We start from the raw sequence: 16,539 nt of genomic DNA, 5'->3' as shown, positions 1-16,539 counted from the left end.
TAGAAAACCCCCCCATCCACTTTCTCAACAATCCTCTGGAAGAAGTCTTTTCTTTCAAGCTTCTGGGTCTCACTATCTGCCATGACCTTTCCTGGGAAAGTCACATTTCCAACCTCGCTTCAAAAGCCAGTCGTCGACTGGGAATCCTCCGTCGTGCAAAGTCCTTCCTCGGACCTCTTGAGCTCCTGACCACTTACAAAGCTTTTGTCCGTAGCCTGATGGAGTACTGCTCTACCCTCTGGGCTGGTGCTCCTGCCTCCCACCTTTCTCGGCTCCACGCTGTCGAAACCAGGGCATTTAAGATCATCGGCATCTCCCGCAATGAAGCTGGCTCTTTGGGCCTCTCACTCAATCACCGCAGGTTGGTCGGTGGTCTTTCTGTCTTCTACAGACTCCTCTCCAGCCTTGCCCCCCCTGCTCTCTCTGCGATTTGTCCCCACCACATTTCCACAGGGCGCTCAAGGTCCGCCAACAACCCCCTTCTGGTAAAACTACCAAAATCACGAATCACTGCTCATCTTCACTCTTTCATTCCTCTTTTTTTTCCCGCCTTTGGAATAAACTTCCTCACTCTATTCTTTCCCATTCTTCCCTCCAGGCTTTCAAAATAGCTGTTCACCACCACCTCTTATCTTCCCCCATCCAAATCCTCGATCTTTTCTACCCCCGATAATCCACCCAAGCCCACTTCCTTCAATTCCCCTGCTTTCCTTCCTGAAAGTCCTTGTAATGTCCATCTTCTCTTCACCATGTTCCCCGTCCCATCCCCATCCCTCTCCTTTCCACAGTTCACCTAATGTGTCTGTTCACCACTGTTTTGTCCCTTCCACTCCCGCCCCTCTTGTCTCATGCCTCCTTGCTGTGAGTTGTGTGTTAGCTCTCATACGAGCCTCAACCAAGGTGTACAAAAAATAAAAAATAAAAAAAAAATAACTCAGATCGCAAGCAGTATTTTGAGCTACGACGGAATGTACTCGCGCCAACCAGCGTGTGCACATTCCCATGCCAACCAACACACACACATATCCATTCTCATACCGATGAACTTGCCCACTCACACGTACTCGCACTTGCACCCACCAATTGGCGCACACTTGCGCCAACCAACGTGCTCACGCACTCGAGCCCACCCCGCACACGCATGCACTTGTGCTCACACGCATAAACTCGCACTCAAAACCACCCACTCACACAACCACCCTCTCACGAGCGCACACTTGCACCAACCAATATGCCCACGTATTCGTGCAAACCCGCACACGCAAGCAAATACTCAAGCCCACAAAGACACATCCACAACGTCCTCGACACTCCACCAACACACATCCACAACGTCCTCGACACTCCACCAACACACATCCACAACGTCCTCGACACTCCACCAACACACATCCACAACGTCCTCGACACTCCACCAACACACATCCACAACGTCCTCGACACTCCACCAACACACATCCACAACGTCCTCGACACTCCACCAACACACATCCACAACGTCCTCGACACTCCACCAACACACATCCACAACGTCCTCGACACTCCACCAACACACATCCACAACGTCCTCGACACTCCACCAACACACATCCACAACGTCCTCGGCACTCCCCCAACACACATCCACAACGTCCTCGGCACTCCCCCAACACACATGCACAACGTCCTCGACACTCCACCAACACACATCCACAACGTCCTCGACACTCCACCAACACACATCCACAACGTCCTCGACACTCCACCAACACACATCCACAACGTCCTCGACACTCCACCAACACACATCCACAACGTCCTCGGCACTCCCCCAACACACATCCACAACGTCCTCGACACTCCACCAACACACATCCACAACGTCCTCGACACTCCACCAACACACATCCACAACGTCCTCGACACTCCACCAACACACATCCACAACGTCCTCGACACTCCACCAACACACATCCACAACGTCCTCGACACTCCACCAACACACATCCACAACGTCCTCGGCACTCCCCCAACACACATCCACAACGTCCTCGACACTCCACCAACACACATCCACCACGTCCTCGACACTCCCCCACACACATCCACCACGTCCTCGGCACTCCCCCCACACACATCCACAACGTCCTCGGCACTCCCCCACACACATCCACCACGTCCTCGGCACTCCCCCCACACACATCCACAACGTCCTCGACACTCCACCAACACACATCCACAACGTCCTCGACACTCCACCAACACACATCCACAACGTCCTCGACACTCCACCAACACACATCCACAACGTCCTCGACACTCCACCAACACACATCCACCACGTCCTCGACACTCCACCAACACACATCCACAACGTCCTCGACACTCCACCAACACACATCCACAATGTCCTCGACACTCCACCAACACACATCCACAACGTCCTCGGCACTCCCCCCACACACATCCACAACGTCCTCGACACTCCACCAACACACATCCACAACGTCCTCGACACTCCACCAACACACATCCACAACGGCCTCGGCACTCCACCAACACACATCCACAACGTCCTCGACACTCCACCAACACACATCCACAACGTCCTCGGCACTCCCCCCACACACATCCACAACGTCCTCGACACTCCCCCAACACACATCCACCACGTCCCCGGCACTCCCCCCCCACACATCCACAACGGCCTCGACACGCCACCAACACACATCCACAACGTCCTCGACACTCCCCCAACACACATCCACAACGTCCGCGGCACTCCCCCCACACACATCCACAACGTCCTCGGCGCTCCCCCCACACACATCCACAACGACCTCGACACTCCACCAACACACATCCACAACGTCCTCGACACTCCACCAACACACATCCACAACGTCCTCGACACTCCACCAACACACATCCACCACGTCCTCGACACTCCACCAACACACATCCACAACGTCCTCGACACTCCACCAACACACATCCACAACGTCCTCGGCACTCCCCAACACACATCCACAACGTCCTCGACACTCCACCAACACACATCCACAACGTCCTCGACACTCCCCCACACACATCCACCACGTCCTCGACACTCCCCAACACACATCCACAACGTCCTCGGCACTCCCCCACACACATCCACCACGTCCTCGACACTCCACCAACACACATCCACAACGTCCTCGACACTCCACCAACACACATCCACAACGTCCTCGACACTCCACCAACACACATCCACAATGTCCTCGACACTCCACCAACACACATCCACAACGTCCTCGACACTCCACCAACACACATCCACAACGTCCTCGACACTCCACCAACACACATCCACCACGTCCTCGACACTCCACCAACACACATCCACAACGTCCTCGACACTCCACCAACACACATCCACAATGTCGTCGACACTCCACCAACACACATCCACAACGTCCTCGACACTCCACCAACACACATCCACAACGTCCTCGACACTCCACCAACACACATCCACCACGTCCTCGACACTCCACCAACACACATCCACAACGTCGTGGACACTCCACCAACACACATCCACAATGTCCTCGACACTCCACCAACACACATCCACAACGTCCTCGACACTCCACCAACACACATCCACAACGTCCTCGACACTCCACCAACACACATCCACAACGTCCTCGACACTCCCCAACACACATCCACCACGTCCTCGACACTCCCCCACACACATCCACAATGTTGTCGACACTCCCCCACACACATCCACCACGTCCTCGGCACTCCCCCACACACATCCACAACGTCCTCGACACTCCCCCACACACATCCACAACGTCCTCGACACTCCCCCACACACATCCACCACGTCCTCGACACTCCCCCACAACTTGACGCTGCCAAATACTCCCAAAGATTGGGAAAGTAGGAAGAAGACCAGAAGAGTTGAAGTTTTCAATTTCTCCTCCCAATCGGTTCCTTCCTCCATTCCCAAGGTGTGCACCGTCCCGTACTCGTACATAGTAAACATGGGGCTCCCTCACAGCCGTTCGGCGGACACAATGAGCAAGCACCAAACAGTCATTGTGTTTATAAATCACGACTACACCCTCTACAGAGTCGAGTCCTTCATTTACACTGAAATATTAAAATGATAATGAACGTTCCGAGGTCGCCTTACCCTGTCCGACTGTCGGGACACGTGTGGTGTGAAGCAGACGTGGTGAGGAAGGATTATTTAAATATCTCATGTCACGTGACTAACTTCAGGTCGCTCCGTGATCAATGATCGATTATCGCACATTCGGGTGAAGGTTGTGAACGAACGGGAAGTGAACTGTCGCCTCATAAATGCACTTCCGTTTCCTGTTGGGAAATAGTTTTATCTACTTCCGGGTTGTTGGGTTAATGAAGGATCCTGGGACGTCGTATAACTGAGGGTCCTCCATTTCCCTCCCTAACCATCCTCAAGATCGTCAGTTTCCCCCTGTACGCTCGGGTTTTCCCCGAAGACCCATCACGCAATGTGAGTCGTTTGGTTCGGTTGTTGTTTTTCAGTTTTTATTGAAGCAATGAAACGTGTTCTGTACTTTCATGGCCAAGTTCAGGATATCACTCTCTAACGAATGCTTGCAGCCAAGACGGCCGGCTTAACGTTCCCTCCGAAAACGGGATGTACTCATTGATCCAAGGTCCGGATGTGAAGCATCAGGCTGAGTGTGTGTTTATAGTTGGAATCCTTCCTTTTGTCTAGTAGGAATTTCGTGTGTGTGCTATGAGTTATTTTTTTAGTTATTTTTTTTTTACGTCTTCTACAACAACATCTTCAACAACTGCATCCTCCACATCACCAACAACAACAACGCCATCGCCCACGTGCATCGTGTTACGTACAGGGGTGAGGTTCCCTCCACCCACTGTGAGCTCGTCCGATCAACGGCGGCCACGAGTCACCTGACAACCCCCTCGTCCAATCGACGGCGGCCACGAGTCGCCCAACAACCCCCTCGTCCAATCAACGGCGGCCACGAGTCACCTGACAACCCCCTCGTCCAATCGACGGCGGCCACGAGTCGCCCAACAACCCCCTCGTCCAATCGACGGCGGCCACGAGTCGCCCAACAACCCCCTCGTCCAATCAACGGCGGCCACGAGTCGCCCAACAATACCCTCGTCCAATCAACGGTGGCCACGAGTCGCCCGACAACCCCCTCGTCCAATCCGGAGCGAGTACCTCAGAGCGTTTTCGCTCGACCCACGGGAGAGCGGAAGGATAAGTCGAGTAGTGAGCAGTCATTGGGGGCGATGGGCTTGGTCGACGAGGGTTCTGCCGAGTGATCGTGGTGACTGCAGAGTGGTCAGGAGGAGCAGGTTTTTCGGCAGACCGGTGTCTTTGTGGTGACTGCGGAGGGTCTGCAGTCCAGTGGCAATTTGCTTCGTCTGCGGCCGTGCTGGCTTGTGTCCGTGGGACCGTTCTTGGTTCCCGGAGGTTGGTGCGGCATTGTTGGCAGTGGGTTCGAGTCACGCCACCGGACAAGCTCAAATAGACTGCATGAGGCGGGACAGTTACCCCGGCTCGGCTGAGGACCGAAATAGACCTACGGGGTCCAGTTTCTTTCTTTGTGCGTGCGTCCGTCCGTCCGTCCGTGGGCCCAGTCTGTTGAGTAGAGCTGTTATGTGTTTTCGTTCCTTGTACATTACATTTCTTATTCGGATAACTCTGCTCTTTGTGTGCTTCCCTCCCCAATTATTATTGTAAAATAAATCCCCTGTTAAATGTTCCAATTCGTTGTTCGTGTTTTCTTTCATTGACCCAGCATGGTTCGGACTTGAGAAATAGCGAGGCCGTTGGGACCGGCGCGGCTCTGGTAACTCTGCGAGGTTACGCCAGATCCGAGTCGGTACCTGCGACTCTGTCCGGACAGAGTCGGCCGAGGGTGTGGTTTTCCCCGGTAGTTGGATGACGTGGGTACTCAGGTATATTGAAATTAGGCAATTAACCCTTCCCCACGCCGTCGAAGTATTGGCGACCACAGTCCGCTAAGGGACCCGTGACCTTCGGACTTATCCGAGAGTCACGACATAAATTCTATGTGTTCGGTGGGAGACGACTCCACTGCTCCACCAAGTGGTCGTTTATCACCACCGACCCCCGTCCCGCAACATTTGGTCGTGTAGGCGATTGAACCCGGACTCCGTCTGAGCAGGCAAGTGTGCCGCCAGTGGACCCTGATTACAAAGATATGTGCTGGCTTCACATGGTGTTCTTTGTGTATTTTGTTGTCGTGATTTGTGTCAAGGGTTATGGAGCTGTATTTATAAAGCTGTAGTTGTGTTCATAACAGTTTTAGTGGCGGTTTGTGTTGATTTATTGAAAGAAGCATGGGGAGGCATCATGTTATGTTGAGCATTTAAGTCGGTTGGGGCCTTGGAGGATGGGGATGAAAAAGGGTAGAAAGAGAGACTGAAGGAGAAAGGAAGAGTAGTTCATAAAATGTGAACGATGATCAATGTGGGCCATATCAACAATAGGGGAAGCAGAGGGTTCTTACTGTTGTAGGAAGTGTGACGAAATGGCCACCTTGAGGATGGTTATTGTGAAGTTGAAGGAACGCATCGCTAATTTCCAAAAAGTAGCAGCATGTGAGAAATTTGTAAATAATAGTTTGTTACGGTTGTGGAGTGGGGTTGCAGAGGATTATTGGAAGTGGTGGCAGTGCAACGGGAGCAGGTGGTGGTGACAGTGCAGCAACAGAGATTGGTAGAAATGAGGAATGGAAGACATCCCCAAAAACTGAGATGATTAAATATGTAGATTCTTCATTCTGCAGGAAGGATGGCAGACACAGAATTCTGTGCAGTTTTGAAGGATCAGCAGTTGAGGACATTGAAGGAAGCGTAAACAATATCGTATCGGGTCAGGGGAGGAAGAAGTTGACTGTTGTACACCTCGGACGAAATAATTTTGGGAACGTTTACTCTGAGGATTTGAAAAATAGATACAGGATATTAGGTAAACGGTTGAAAGCAGGTCAGGTATGGGAGCATGTGCCAGAACACCGCATCGCTGCGTCCACTTTCCGCCGGTACTTCAGGGGCCTCCGTCTGGACATCCCCCAGGCAGATGCCAGGCCCATCCCCATCTCCTTGAGATGATGGTCAACCTGCTGCAACCACGAGGCACGTGGTCGGCCCACTGGCCTCCTCCACTCATGAGACTCCCTCGCTGAGAGAATCTGGTGAGCAGGATCAGCGTCAGGAAAACGAGCCACATGTCCATACAGCTGCAGCTGACGCTCACGGACTATGCAGGTAACAAATCTCATCCGAGTCTCTCTCAGCAACCGCTCGTTGGACACAAAATCCGACCAGCGATAGCTAAGGATTCTCCGAAGAGACCTGGTACCAAATGAATTAAGTCTCCGTCTCAGATCCTTGGTCAGAGTCCAAGTCTCGCATCCATAGAGCAAGACTGGAAGTACCAAGGACCTGAAGACTCGGACTTTCGGAACTCCCGCACAGGTACCGGCAGCGCCACACCCCATGATCCAGTGAATCCATGAGTCCCCAGGCCCGTCCCAGACGTCTATTGACCTCTGACTCACAGCCAGCAGAGACATGAATATCACTGCCAAGGTAAGTGAATCTCTCCACGACCTCAACATCCTCACCACAAACGGACACAGACAGGACAGCAGCATCCAAGATGTCACCGAAAGCCTGGATCTTAGTTGTGACCCAAGAAACCCGTAATAACAGCGGCTCCGACTCCTCATTCAGCACCTCGAGGGCCCCCAAAAGGATGTCTAAAGTATCCGCAAAGATGACTGCATCATCTGCAAAATCAAGGTCCGAGATCTTGACATTCCCAAACGATGCACCGCAGCTTAATCTCTCCGACAACCTCCCGAAAATCCAGTCCATACCAGTGCTGAAAAGTGTGGGGGCCAGTACACACCCCTGACAAACTCCAGTAACAACTGGAAATAAGTCGGAGATGGTACCACCACACTTCACAGTACTCTCAGTACCGGAGTAGAGTTCAGACATCAGATCGATCAGTTTTGGTGGCACCCCACGAAGACCAAGAATCCTCCAGAGGACATCCCGATTCACTGAATCGAACGCTTTACAGAGATCAACATAGTCTGCAAGCAGCCCCTGCCGAAACTCTCGTCTGTGGACACGAAGTGAGGACACTGTGAGGACACTAAGGGCAAGGATACGGTCAATCGTTGACCTCTTTGGTGTAAAGCCTGACTGCTCCGGACGCTGGTGCTCAAGCAGATGGTGGCGAACCCTATCAAGAATTATCCGAGCAAAGACCTTGCCCGGCACTGAGAGCAGCATCACCCCTCGGTAGTTGTTGCAGTCTTGGCGATCACCCTTCCCTTTCCAGAGAGGGACAACAAGGCCCCTCTTCCAGTCAGTTGGGATGATGCCTGTGTTCCAGGCAGAGCACAAAACTGCATGCAACAACACGAGTGCAGCACTTCCACCAGCCTTGAGAAGTTCAGCATGGATGCCACAGATCCCTGGAGCTTTGCCCCGTTTCAACTGGTTCACCGCAGCCCGTGTTTCCACAAGCGTAGGTGGACCACAGTTGATTCGAGGGTCAGCAACAGGGATTGTAACACCCTTGACGTCCAACTCGACAGTTGGGGGATCAGCCTGGTACAACCGCTCAAAGTAACCGGCCCAGTGGGCCTTCACTTCAGACTCCTCTGTCAAGAGCCTACCACTCTCTGCTCGAACTGTAGTGCTCCGAGGGATGGGCTTGGATGAACGTAATGCGCGAATTCCCCTGTAAGCGGGACGAGAATCACCTGTCCACAGGTGATGCTCTACCCCCTCACAGATTCCTCGCACATAGGCCTCCTTGTCCACCCTCAGTGCACTACAGTTTTACGCCTCAGCTCCCTGAACAGCTCAGCTCTGCCATTCAGCCTGGCCCTGCGACTCTGGTCAATGGTATCCAGTGTCCCTTGAGAGACAAAATTCTTCTTTGCCCTGCGGTGAGCTCCAAGGCATCCACCGGCAACATCAAGGACGGTGGTCTTGAAGGCGCTCCACAACTCTTCAGGACACCCCAAAGTACCCAGACCCCCCAAGTGTCCACTCAACCTGTTCGCAAACTCCTCAGCTACTCTCTCATCCCTGAGCTTGGCAACATCCAGCCTAGGCTGGGATGGTACCATTCTCCAGGATTTAAGGTGCAGCTTTAGAGTTGCTACAACAAGCCTGTGGTCAGTATTGAGGAACCGAGCACTCCGGTAGACCCTGCAGTTCTGGATCATCCTCCAACGACCGTCAATGAGGACATGGTCAATCTCCTTTGCCACACCGCCAGTGTTGGAATACCAAGTCCAGCGATGAGCTTGTGGGTGCTGAAACCATGAACCAGCCACCCTAAGTCCATGACTTCTTGCAAGTAGAGATTAGAGATTGTAAAAACAGTAAGATACTGGAATGATGCTTTTATAGGGCTCCATGTGTGAAGGAAGAGGAGGAAGGAGGAGTACATCAAGAATTCAAAAGGGCATGTGGTAAGGGAAGGATATTCATTATGGAGAATTTTAATTTGTCAGGGATAGATTGGGTGGAGGAACAGGGAAAGGGCAGAGCGGATGAGGATTTCCGAGTTTTAGTCCAGGATTGCTTTTTAACCCAGTTTGTGGAAGCCCACGAGGGGGAGTGCAGTGTTCGACCTCCTTTTAAGTAGCGATCCCAATATGGTGGAGGTGGAGGTTGGGGAGCATTGAGGAGCAAGTGACCATAACATTGTGTGTGCAAAGATTCTGTTAAGAGATAGAGTTCAGGATAGTAGAGTCAGGCTATTAGATTTCAGGAAGGCAAACTTTGAGGGTATGATGAGAGAATTGGGTGATGTAGATTGGGAGACTCCAACAACAGGACAATCAGCATCGGAGAAATGTGAAACCTTCAATGACCAAATGTGTAGAGTGCCGAGTAAGTATATTCCAATGACGTGTAAAACTATAGAAGCAGGAGGACGCCAGGGTGGTTGAGCAGTGAGATAAGGAACGCTATTAAGGAGAAGCAGAAGGCATTTATTAGGTTTAAGATAACAGGACTGGAGTTGGATTTATATCATTATCGAAGTAAACAGAGGCAAGTGAAGAAAATAACTCGGCAAGCCAAAAGAGAGTATGAGAAGTACATGGCTAAGAACATTAAACATAATAGCAAGGCTTTCTTTAAGTATATCAGGGGAAAAGAATAGGTGAGGAGCAGTGTGGGCCCGTTGAGGAAGAGCACCGGGAGAGTGGTTAGTGATGAAAGTGAGATGGCACGCTTATTAAACAGGTATTTTTCTTAAACTTTTACACAAGAAAAGTCAGGAGAATTGCCAATAGCTGAGAGTATCTATCAAGGAGGTGAGGAAGGGCTTTTACAGAAGATCCAGGTTGGAGTGGAGGAAGTGAAGGAACAGCTCGGTAATCCAAGAGAAGATAAGGCTTCGGGTCCAGATAATATGCACCCGAGAGTATTGATGGAGGTGGATGAGCAGGTAAGCACGATGTTAACGGATATTTTCAATAGTTCGCCTGAGTAAGAACAGGTAACGGAGGATTGGAGAGTAGCAAATGTGACACCATTATTTATAAAGGATCGAGAGAATAATTGGGAAACCATTGACTTGTTAGTTTGACTACAGTTGTGGGGAAGGTGTTAGAGACATTAATTAAGGACCATATGAGGAACCATTTAAACAAATACAAACTAATTAAAGGTAGTCAGCATGGGTTTACTTAAGGTAGTTACAGTTTAACAAATCCTTTTAGAGTTCTATGAAGCAGTGTCTGATTGGGTGGATGAGGGAAAGGCAGTGGACATAGTATATCTCGACTTTAAGAAGGCATTTGATAAGGTACCACAATGGAGGTTGTTAGCCAAAGTGAGGGCTTGTGGAGTGGATGGTCAGGCGGCTAATTGGATTGCAAACTTGCTTCGTGGTTGGAAGCAAAGAGTGGCTGTGAGTGGGAGGATGTAAATAGTGGGGTACCTCAGGGATCAGTACTCAGACCATTACTCTTCATTATTTACATCAACGATTTGGATAGTGAGGTGAAGAGTAAGCTTTCCAAATTTGTGGATGACACAAAGCTTGGAGGGAAGGTGGATAGCAGATGGGGTGGTGATCAGATTCAGGAAAGTGTTGATACTTGTATAGATTGGGCAAAAAATTGGCAGATGGAATTTAACCTGAGCAAGTGTAAGATGTTGGGGATGGGAAAGAACAATGAAAATGGAGATTACAGGATGCAAGGGGTAATTTTGGAGTGTGTCATACAGGAGAAGGATCTGGAGGTGGTAATAGATATGGGAGGTAAGCAGGTAGCACAGTGCCAAGTAGCTATAGGTAAAGCAAATAGGGTTTTATGTTGTATTCGGAGGGGGATCATTTATAAATCAAAAGAGGTGGTGTTAACATTGTACAGGAATTTAGTGAGGGCCACATCTAGAATATTGTGTACAGTTCTGGTCACCACAGTTCCAGAAGGACAGAGATGCCACAGAGAGGGTTCAGCGTAGGGCTACGAGATTGATTCCGGGCACAGCTCGACTCAGCTATGAGGAGCGGCTGAAGGAGACAGGGCTTTATACACTCGAAAGGAGGCGGTTACGAGGAGAGATGATGGAGATGTTTAAGATTATGAAAGGTGGAGATAAAATAAGTGGTAGATGAATTATTCAACAGAGTAGAGAGTGATAGGACCAGGGGCCACAACCTGAGAGAAAAGAAGAGGAGAGTTAAGACGGAAGTAAGGTCGGGAACTTTTACTCAGAGAGTAGTTAATGAATGGAATGGTCTCCCTGGAAAGGTAGTGGCAGCAGAAAAAGTAGATTAGTCTAAATTAGAATTAGAAATGTACCTGGAAGTTATGGAGATCGAGGGGTACGGGGATGTTGATTAGACTTTTAGGTATTTTGAGCATTGATGGGTGATTGTGTACGGAGTGCTGTTAGTGGGGGGGGGGGGGGGGTTGGGTAGTTGATGTTGTGTGTTTTTAACTCGAGCGCATACCCCCTCCCCTAGGGGAATAAAAATACAAGAACTACAAAAAAACACTTAAACAAACAACCATGTGGTGTTGGCATGATGGGCTGAATGGCCTCCACCTGTGTCTAATTTCCTTGTGTGTTCCCTTGTGTTTCACGTCACCGCCTGAATGATGGCATGCTCTGAGATGCAGCACCTTCTCCAGACACTGAATCCTCACCGTGGAATTTTTTTTGGTCGAGTCGAACCTGCTGTTGTATTTAGCAGTCTGGGCTAGCCGATGATATCTCGTTCCACGAGCACCACGTTATTGTTGTCGTGGAGATAACTTCGACTCTGTGCATTACATTGTGGTGGTAAATGTGGATTCGCCTCATGAGCACCACGTGGTCGTTGTGGAGATGGCTTAGCCTCCCATGAGCACATAATTATGGTGGTGAGGGTGACTTCGCTTTTCACAAGCACCATATGATCGTCATTACGGAGATAGTTTTGCCTCTGAGCACCACATCATTGTGGTGGTGGTGGAAGTTGCTTTGCCTCCCATGACTATGGATCACGGGGGTCTGATTCCACATGATCCAATACTTGATCTTGGTACCTTCCTTCAACGAACGGGTGCTCGAGTCGGACTTGTACTTTCCTTGATGGACACGTGCTGAGGTTACTGGTTTATGTTTTTGCAGTGGTTGCTTGCCCGTATCGTGTGGTTCATTGAGATCACATGAGAGTTTGTTTGTTTTGAATGCACATTGTGCTTTTGAATCATGAAATTGTTGAATGCCTTGCAGGTCGGAGTTCTGGAAGTCTCAGCCACGGAAGTTTTGTGATTTCTGTAAATGTTGGTTTGGAGACAACAAAGCGGTAAGGCTTCGTTCATATTCATATTCATATTGTTGTGGTTACCAAATTCGCAAACCACCATTCAGGTCCCTTAGGTGAGGTATCTCGGTAAGTACATGTGTAGTTAGGCCCAAACCCGTTGTCTAGTGGGAATACATGTCATTTATGCGTGCTGCGACTCCTCAGGATAGCCGTTTTTCTTTTGCTATCTTTATTTTGGACCAACCGCCATGATTACCACCACAACCACAACATCAACCACCAACCACAACGCCGCTCCACCACAACCGCCACGACCTTCCCGTCACACCTCGCAACCGTCGCATCGCCACCGTTCTTGCCCCGCTGTGGCTACCGGTGTTGGACTCGTGCAGGGCGCGCGCCGAACAGCGTGTACAAAATCACGGATTTTGTGCTTCAAAAAGGGATCAAAAACGACACACGCCCACTTTTTGCCGTCCAATCGGTGAGCGAGGGGCGAATTGGCCCCGCCCCCAGGGCGATCGATATATGCAAATTTATGGATCAAAAAGCCTTCACGCCCACTTTTTCTCGGGCCAATGGGGAGCGAGGTGAAAGGTCGAAGGGAGGGGGTCAAAGATGAGAGGGCGAAGCTACGGGGCTGATAAAAGGACCGTGTTCGTCAGTCCAGAGAGTCCAGAGGCGGAGAGTAGGAGAGTAGGAGAGTCGGAAACAGAGAGTCAAGACTTCGCGGGCGGTGGAGTTGGCAAGAAGGAGCTGGTCGTCGTGTGCGTTGGAGTCGGAACGGAGGGGACGGAGCTGTGGAAAGGCAGCGACACCAGACGAGGGGGTGCTCGCGTCGGGAGCTGCACCCCAGGGAGGCCGACAGCGCGACCTGGCCGAGGTGGAGACGCTCGTCGCGGGATAATAAAAATCCTCTATACCCCGAGCATCAGCAACCCCCTCCTGTTTCCCCCCGCGCTGAGATAGTGCGACCAAGGGGGCCCCTTTCCCACCCCCTACCAGACACTTCCCGCGAGGCCCGCGGAGTTGAGGCACCATCGCCGCTCCGCGTCTCATCACCAGACGGGTAGGCCCGACCCGGTCTCGGCCTCAGGCCCGCCTCATCCTTGAGGGTATTCTTTTCCTTGGTTTTGGGTATGTGTTGTCGGCGCCGTCTGTGAAGTAGAATTGTATAAGTGTTGCCGTGTGCTCGGTAGTCGGTATTAGCTCTGCATTGTGTTTCGCTTTTACATTTGCTTTTTGTGTAAATTGCATTGTGTCTTTTCTGTGTGCATTTGGTGGAATTGAATATGTGTGCTCCCGTGTGCCGCGAATAAATGTGCTTTGTGTTGAACTGTTTCCCGCTTCGCTTCGTCTTTTCCTCTATTGAATCCCCATCTTGCTTCACGTAAAGGGTTGGTAGTGGGCTGAATACGCCCGATAATTAATCGAACCGTCGAGGTCGACGATAACACCGCTCGGTTATTCTGATAGTACGGAACGGGTCGCTTAAGTGGCCCGTGTCCGAAGTCGACCTGCGGCGAGGTGCGATCGCCCGGTCTACCCTCCGCGTGGGTACTTAGGTAGGTCGAATTTGGCGAGCAACCCTATCCCACGCGGGGGCTGATTGGCTCGATCGCGGTGAGACCGAAAGGTCCACCCGTGACTGGTTCCCGGCGTTAGTCCGAGAGGGTCACGACTGGATTGTCCGTCCGGTGGGCGACGTGCCGCGATTCGAGTTACGTGGCCGTCAGCACGCCGGCGGGCGCGAAATCCGCAACAATATCAATGTCACTTATAGTCTTGCAGTCTGGGATATAACAAGAGCATTGAGCTCCCTGATATTGGTGACGTTTATTTTGTAGAAGTGTTATTACCTCGGTGGACGGAGGTAATATTTTCACCCGTTTCTGTCTGGCTGTGCCTTTGTTTGTTTGTCTGTGAGCAGGATATCTAAAAAAAAAAAAGTTATGGATGGATTCCGACAACTTGATGGACTAATCTAATCAATGATAGATATTTATCGGTATGCCGTCCTGATGAGGCCAAAGAAACCTAGAATTCAGATAGGTGGATCCATTTGTTTAACTGAGGTTGACCATATAATCTTTGTCTGTTTAACACGGTCACCGGGCCGAGGCCTCTTTGTGGAGTACTGTCCAATGGGGATTGGGGGTGTGTGTGTGTGTGTGTGTGTGTGTTATACACCTGTCACTTCGCTTTTTTGGGGGGGTGGGGAGAGACAGAGAGAGAAGCTAGAAAGGGCGTGAGGTGGTGAGAGCGTCGCCTCGCCAAATGTTGCTATCCACTGCGGGAGGGAGGGGTACGAGGACGGGTTGAGGGAGTGGGGGGGGGTTAGGAGGAATAAAAATAAAGAGAGAAAGGTGAGGTGTGGAGGTGGCGTCAGCAAAGAGAATGATATGTGACACTTAAAGACCAAACACGCATAAAAAAAACATGTCAGAACAGCTGTACACACAACAGAGTTTGTAAAGTAATCCGCTGGCACATCTGCAAAAACTTTGCTTTTGGTTCATTTCCCCACAAATTTTCTGGAACTGGAATATCAATCACTGAAAACATGGAAGTACCGCTCATGTAAAACCTAATGATCCCATCGAGCGTGCACATCGAAAACAAAGCAATGTGACCAGATATCATACTTGGGTACAAAAACGGGAAGAAGGCATTGCTCATTGAGGTGTTAATACCAGTGATTTTGGACTAATGATGCAGAAATCAAGAAAATGACCAAATACCAAGACATCAAGAATGAAGTGAAAAGATCCAGGAAGTGGAAGAATGCCAAAGTTCTCCCAGTGATAGTTGGAGCTCTGGGAATGATGATGAAGAACCTCACAGAGATATTAAAAACCATCCCTGGGAATATCACCACAAACAAACTACAGTTGGAAGACGTCCGGGGTTTAATAACGATCCTGAAGGGAGCCCTCGGCACAAAACTTTGAGAAAAGAAAACTTCACAGCTTGGTCCGTGGATCGTGACCTCTTACTGAAATGAAGGTGGATACTTTCAGCCCACCTTGGGAGGACTCCATTTCACATTCTGAAACCCGTACATGGAGATACCAATCAACGACATATATATATATATATATATATATATATATATATATATATATATATATATATATATATATATATATATATATATATATACACACACACACACACACACACACACACACACACACACACACACACACACACACACACACACACACACACACACACACACATAGATGGAGGTCTATACTTTGAGAGGTCAGTCTCCGTTTCACATGTGGAGATATCGGGCAACAACAGCAACTTACACACACACACACACACACACACACACACACACACACACATGGAGGACTATACTTTGAGACCTGTCAGTCTCCGTTTCACATGTGGAGATATCGGGCAACAACAGCAACTTACACACACACACACACACACACACACACACACACACACACACACACACACACACACACACACACACACACACACACACACACACACACACACACACACACACACACACACACACACACACACACACACACACACTCTTTGAGACCTGGGGCAGGAGCATTTAAAACTTGCGCTATATTTCTGGCGAAGGTCTGCCTGTATGGACAATTTTGTTGAATATGTCGCAAAAAAAGATGGACACAAATGTTTACTTAGTATTTGACAGGTAT

General features: G+C 50.2%; 2 protein-coding genes across 5 annotated transcripts in view; one reads left to right on the top strand and one right to left on the bottom strand.

Annotated features, from left to right (window-relative positions):
- Positions 1 to 4,362, bottom strand: part of MTMR2 (myotubularin related protein 2) — a 68,270-nt gene extending 63,908 nt beyond the window's left edge. The window contains exon 1 of the mRNA XM_085886695.1: positions 4,175 to 4,362. The gene's annotated coding sequence lies outside the window, so the exon portion shown is untranslated. The remainder of the gene's footprint in view (positions 1 to 4,174) is intronic.
- A 15-nt stretch (positions 4,363 to 4,377) lies between these two features.
- WBP4 (WW domain binding protein 4) overlaps positions 4,378 to 16,539 on the top strand; it is a 51,220-nt gene continuing 39,058 nt past the window's right edge. The window contains exons 1-2 of one of the 4 annotated variants that reach the window (XM_085886697.1): positions 4,378 to 4,519; positions 12,811 to 12,883. In XM_085886697.1, coding sequence (XP_085742823.1) covers positions 4,518 to 4,519; positions 12,811 to 12,883 — 75 coding nt within the window. In that variant the 5' untranslated portion in view covers positions 4,378 to 4,517. Of the gene's footprint in view, positions 4,520 to 12,810; positions 12,884 to 16,539 lie in introns of those variants that run through there. The other 3 variants (XM_085886698.1, XM_085886699.1, XM_085886700.1) reach the window with 3 other exon arrangements.

Source organism: Eptatretus burgeri, chromosome 6 (assembly GCF_056783735.1).
Source record: "Eptatretus burgeri isolate ZD-2024b chromosome 6, Ebu_testis_v1, whole genome shotgun sequence".
NCBI lineage: Eukaryota > Metazoa > Chordata > Myxini > Myxiniformes > Myxinidae > Eptatretus > Eptatretus burgeri.
This window is presented reverse-complemented; position numbering and strand designations above follow the sequence as displayed.